This window comes from Eutrigla gurnardus, assembly GCF_963514095.1.
Source record: "Eutrigla gurnardus genome assembly, chromosome: 3".
NCBI lineage: Eukaryota > Metazoa > Chordata > Actinopteri > Perciformes > Triglidae > Eutrigla > Eutrigla gurnardus.
This window is the reverse complement of record NC_139917.1, coordinates 19,768,122-19,774,344: the sequence shown is the minus strand read 5'-3', so window position 1 is coordinate 19,774,344 and position 6,223 is coordinate 19,768,122. Positions and strand designations below refer to the sequence as shown.

General features: G+C 41.5%; 1 protein-coding gene across 1 annotated transcript; it reads left to right on the top strand.

Moving 5' to 3' along the window:
- Window positions 1–2,597: 2,597 nt before the first annotated feature.
- LOC311010661 (cysteine-rich protein 1) lies at window positions 2,598–4,485 on the top strand. The gene is made up of 4 exons (XM_084005247.1): window positions 2,598–2,783; window positions 3,732–3,826; window positions 3,928–3,982; window positions 4,145–4,485. The coding sequence occupies exons 1-4, from the start codon at window positions 2,741–2,743 to the stop codon at window positions 4,153–4,155; spliced, it is 204 nt and encodes a 67-aa protein (XP_083861373.1). The 5' UTR covers window positions 2,598–2,740; the 3' UTR covers window positions 4,156–4,485.
- The last annotated feature ends 1,738 nt before the right edge of the window (window positions 4,486–6,223 follow it).

Genomic DNA, 6,223 nt, shown 5'->3' with positions numbered 1-6,223 from the left:
AGGCCGGTCAATGAAAAAGCTACTTGGTATTCCATCCCTCTGCAAAGCATGACACACAGGAGAAGGATGCTGGCTAATATGTAAATGATGAAATACTTCATATATTTCACAGCCTTCTGAAGTTCATCAGGAACAGAAATGATACGCAGATGTTTGTTTGTGATGTTTGTGATGTGTGAGGGCTGAGAAAACATCACTCCACTGCACATAGTTACAATTTGAAGATGTAAGGTTTATGATCTGTTCATAGAATGTGATGAGAAGAAGTGTATGAAGTTATTTGTCGTGAAAAGATTTTTACAATTTAAGCATAGAAAATGATTTTACTGAAGTACAGTCCTGACCCTCCGTTTCTAAAACATGAATGAGAGGACATTGACTTTGACTCATTTTAAATGTTGGATACTTTGTGGTAGTTAAAGTGTTTTGCCTGATGTGTGCTGCTTTACTTTTTTTTTAAGTATAAACTTGTATTTGTGATGTTTGCCCATACTATCACAAAGTAAACTAGACTGTTTATCCTCATTATTTATTATCTATGATCACTCCCCAAAATGATTTCACTCTTTTAAAGTCAGCACCACTTATCGTAGTAGGTATGCCTTGTAAATAAGTTCAGAATCAGAATTCCTTTATTGTCCCTCAACGGGGAAATTTGTTTGCCACAGCAGCCGAAGGACAGTATGTTACAAAGAACACAATAGTAGTAATAACAATAGCAAAAATTAACAATATAAATTATAAAAAAAATTAAAAATAGAAGTAGTAGAAGTAATAGAGTAGACTTGTTATATACATATAAACATGATATTGTACAAAAAATTACCAGCAGTGAATTTTGTTTTTATTTACAATTTACAATAAAGTATAGAGTGCAGAATGAGGTCTATTGGGAGCATAAACATGATATTGTGCAGAACCGTAGGAATATACCAGTACTCAAGGAATATAGAATTCATCTCAGGATGTTCAACATCTGTTTTGTAAATGGATTGTTCATAAATTGTGAATGTTTTCAGAATGTTTTCTTTGTTTCAGCCCACTTGAGCTCAAATTGAGATGTATGTCGCCGATGAACTAAAATGAGATTGACGCCCCTGCTGTAGAAGTTTAAATTATTAACCCACATTATTCACAGGTTGCTTCAAATTATACAATCTATAATCATGTAATCTGTAAATTATATGAAGTTTAAAACTATATTCTTACTTAGAATACTCTCCTATAACACTGTCGGAATCAGGATGGACAGAATCGGGTTCCCCAGATGTTTTCATTTTCAAAAAATGTATAAACGGTGGAGTTCCTCGTTAACATTTTAAGCAACTTCTGAGCTACAACATAAAATGCTGCATATAAGTCTAATCTGTAATAATAATACAAAAGTACAACATTGACAGATATCTTTTTTTATATAATGAACATGTTTACTTGATATTAAACTCCTATCTTTAAAAGTAAAGTAAAATGTCTGACGACTCCTTTCTCTGCTGTACTTTCCTGTCTCCTCTAATGCAGTCGTGCGTCTCTTTCGGTCATTCATAAGCAAAAAACAAGTCCCATTGACGGTGATAGGGATCGAACCAACACAGAAGTTTGCCTGTCTTCCACAGTGACTCCAGCGGCAGCCCCGTTCAGCTCTGCAGGTTCATCAGGGTTCATCTTCTTTGTCCCTGCTGGGCTGAGGCCGGCTACTGTCTCCATCCTTGTCTCGCACATCTCTCCTCACCCCTGTCCCTCCCCAGGTCTACTTCCATCACCTATCCCATGGGGATAACTGCCTCCACACACACACACACACACACACACACACACACACACACACACACACCCCTCTGTCTGTCCCTCAACCAACCCGACCTCACCCTGCCTCTCCCTCGGCGCTTTGGCTGCAGCCTCTCGTCACTGAGGAGAAGTACAGCATTTTTGGTTGTGTGTGTGTGTGTGTGTGTGTGTGTGTGTGTGTGTGTGTGTGTGTGTGTGTGTGTGTGTGTGTGTGTGTGTGTCTGTGGGAGTATAATGGAGTGCATGATGTGTGTGTGTGTGTCTGTGTGAGTCAGTTAGCAGGAGTGTAGATGTGTGTGTGTGTGTGTGTGTGTGTGTGTGTGTGTGTGTGTGTGTGTGTGTGTGTGTGTGTGTGTGTGTGTGTGTGTTACAGGGAAAGAGAGAGGAAGAAAGAGAGAGAAAGACAGAAAGAAGGAAAGAAAGGAACAAGTGTCAGGTTTCTCTTTTCAATTCAGAGGCTCAACTCCTGGTTTTTAATCAAGAAAAGAGGGTGAAAACAGCAGGAAAGGAGAGAAGATTGCTGGGAACCTGAGCCGCTGACAGCTGTTTTGTCCCTTTTCTCCTCACCACTCACTCTTTCTTCCTCTTGTCTCCCTCTTTGCCGCGTCGTGGCCGTGTGTGTACCCGAAGCATTTGTATAAAAAAGAAATGTATTCAACTGCCCATGAAAATGATGATTTATAAATGTTACAACCAGAAGATGTGATGTGGTTTGTCTCTTTAGTTCCACTGGAGACAGCGTTTTCAAATCGCATCTTTCGCTCTTCCTGTGACGTCTCACTCACCACATCCTGGTTTTGACTTCACAAGACGCCGACAAAGCTGCCGTTTTAACGGTTTTCCTGTCAATTTTCAGTTCACACACATATGCTCACATTGGCTCTCGCAGGATATAGTTTCTCACCAAGCCGGCTAAAGATCACGTGCCCTCACTGTACATTAATTGTATATCATCATGGTGGGCTACTGTCCAATCTGTGGGAAGCCTGTCTACTTTGGTGAGTTTGACCTCTTTAAATGTCTTTTACTAGATATGCCGGTTTCCCTCTGTCTGTCTGGCTGTCTGGCTCCCTCTGATTGTTAAGCTTTCTCTTTCTCCCATAATATTTTTCTTTTAGGTGTTTCACCTGAGTAGGAAAAATGATAATAATAAATAATAATCATTTTTAAAAAGTCTCACAAAACTGTACGTCTACAGAAAATAAGAAAACAGGTGAAAATGTATAATAGCCTACCTTTCAGTGGACCTAACCTGTAACCTGCAAACACAGGCGCACCGTGTAATGTGAACTTTGGCTGCATTCCAATTTGTTGTACAAGTATTAAGTGCATATACATCAGACGTTATTAACATTATTTGTTACACCTGTGCGTTTCCTTCTATGGTAAGTCAATATCTGCTTCAAAAAGGGGCTTTGATATTTATTTTGATATGTGCTACGTAGGTTTTGTTGATATATCTGGCTCTCTGGTCGGAGCCCTTTCTCCCTGGGTTTCTCCTTCTGTTTCACACACACACACACACACACAAATGCACAACAGGATGTGGGTCTAGCCAAACAAGCTTGCTAGCTGCTCTCTCGGTTTCCCCCTTACCTTCTGTCTCTTTTAGTTGAGTGTCCTCCTGCACTTAGATCGCACGACACAACACCACTTAAACCATGTCTATTTTGCTTTTCTATTCATTTTACGTTTAAATAATCTGATGTGACCTAAATCTTCCTTCCACACCTCATTCTCTAGACAGTTAGCAGTCTATATTCTGAACCAGAATCCTGAATTTCTCTATTTCTTGGAAATGAACTAAAAATTATGATTCTTTTAATTTAAATGATAATTCCATTTTTCAGATAATCCAGTATCTGGGCAAATGCAAACTACTAAGTATCTATACAAAGACGTCCCACCTCGCCTCTCAACACAGTCCTCATTTTTCTTTGGCACAGGTGAGAAGAAGAGGTCCTTAGGGAGGGACTACCACCCTCTGTGTCTCAAGTGTCAAAGGTGCAACAGACAGCTCACAGCTGGACAACATGCTGAGGTATATGTGGACAATGGAACAGGAAATATATAAGAACATTTGCTTAAAACAACATGTGAGAAGGATGATGCGGTAAACATGTCTTGCTGGTTGTGTTATAGTATGATGAGAAGCCATATTGTTCATACTGCTACCTGAAGATGTTCGGGCCAAGAGGTACTGCCTTAAGCGCGCACACACACACACATATACACACACATATACACACACATATACACACACACACACACACACACACACACACACACACACACACACACACACTGACACCCAAGTGCAATTTCTAAATGTCTTTTCTGAATGAATCTCTCTTGACAGGTAACAGGTGACTGGTGTTGCCATGGCACAGAGCAGCTTCTTCAAAGACACCAGACTGGGTCAACATGGACAAATGCTGCCATAGGCCTAAGAACAAACATAGGGCCTGTTTATTGGCCCACAAAAAGAGCAAATAAATACATTAATATTAATGCTGGACAGATATCAAACAGTCCATCCACTTCAGTTGACTATCGTTTACACCGTGCCAAAATCAAGTCTTTAGAAATGTGTGATGACCATGTGAATGTGATTGTCCACTTTTATATTGTCAACTCCTTTTGCATGTTAATTGTAAGCCTGTATTAATAAATGCATTTTGCAAACATGCCAAAGTTAAACGCTGGTGGATGTCTTCGCAATCAGGAGCCCGCATGCTCATATCTGGGCACGAAGGGTTGCTGTATTTGCTCACAAATACGCTAATCACAGTCAACACAAATGCACGTAGAAAAAAATAGTTGAGCTATAGGGTTCTCCCTCTCTCGCTCGTCAGGCAGCCAGGGGGGAGGAGAAGGAAGGAAGGAGGACTGGATGAGGGTGGTTGCTGTTGGCAGGGTGAACCAGATCTTATGCCAGCAGAATCTGCTGGAATGGGTGCTACAGTGAGGCAAAGACGGATCTCACACACACACACACACACACACACACACACACACACACACACACACACACACACACACACACACACACACACACGCCTTCATGCACACTGCTGCCCCTGAAGCAATGTGCCTTGACTGCTGCAAGGGCTTGTCACCCAGCGGTGGGTGACGTACATTGACACACACATACACATACATAGAGAAAGTGTGTTTCCCTGTAAAGTGTCATGTGTCACATGAGACAGATTTCAGGTATATGTCCTTGAAGGATAGAGGGATATAGAAGACAAGGGTATAAAGGATAAAGGTTGAAGGAAGCCGTGGCACAAACAGTATTGAGAAAGCTGATGGGCAAAGGGAGAGGGGGCTGATGGGATTATTTTAACATCTAGCAAAGAGCAGAGGCAGGCCTGCGTGTCTCTCCAACATGTCTTTGAACCTGTCCATCTCCCACTCATCCACCCCCCCCCCCCCCCCCCGAACCCTCCTTCATCCTCCCTCTCCTTCACTCTCCCCCTCCCTCTTCCCTCCATGTCTCCTTCACCCCCTAACCCCCTACCTTGATAGATCACATGACTGCTGTGATACCAGCTGCTGACTGCTCATTTGCATGTGTTTCAGCTACATTCTCTTATTAGGGAGAGGGGTGGTGGTGGTAGTGGTGGTGGAGGGGCTGAGATATAGGTTGAGAGGGGCTGAGGGTTAAGGAAGAGCAAAGTGCTATGCAGAGCACTGGCTGATAGGGGGGCACTGTGAGGGCCGAAATAAAAGAGACTATGGAATTATAGGAGAGACAGTAAGTGAGAGGGAAGTAAAATACGGTGAATAGAAAATCACTGTATTAACTCTGGGAAAGCAGGGGTTCTTAAACCTGCATTAATCCACCATGGATCCAAAGAGGAGTGGAGCTTAGCAGAATCCATCAATATCTTTCCATGTGGTGGATGCATCACAAAAAGGCCAATTTGTGATCCCAACCTCAGAGACAGTCCAGAGACAGCCTGTCATTAATTACTCCTGGCCAAACATTAAGAATGATGACACATGACGAGGAACAGACTAATTAAATAGTGACATCAAATAATTAAAAAAAAAAAAGAATAATGAACGTTTCTAAAGACAATTCACTTTGCTTGGGACTCGACACTTTGCATTAGTCTTCATCTGTGTATCACTGTCGGCATCTAGTGGCCATAAAAGTTACTACATTTCAAAGGAAGACAAGCAGTGACATGAATGTACTGACATGGCAGGACCAGTACACTGGTTTGCGTAGTCGTTTGAACATTTTAAAGTATGGTGATGTGTTAAAAACTAAATTACAAATGCGATTGGCGTAACAGAGCGTCGCTTTTCGATTATTAAAGTTTAACCCATATCGTACAATAATCTGCCCATTAGCCTACCTCATCATAAGAACCTAAAAAAATGAATGCAACGTTGATTTACCTAAAGTTTATTGTAATTACCCGGT

Coding starts and splice junctions, on each gene's coding strand:
- LOC311010661 (XM_084005247.1), top strand. CDS start 2,741: ATGGTGGGCTACTGTCCAATCTGTGGGAAGCCTGTCTACTTTG. Junction 2,784..3,731: donor TGGGAAGCCTGTCTACTTTG/GTGAGTTTGACC, acceptor TCTTTGGCACAG/GTGAGAAGAAGAGGTCCTTA. Junction 3,827..3,927: donor CAGCTGGACAACATGCTGAG/GTATATGTGGAC, acceptor GTTGTGTTATAG/TATGATGAGAAGCCATATTG.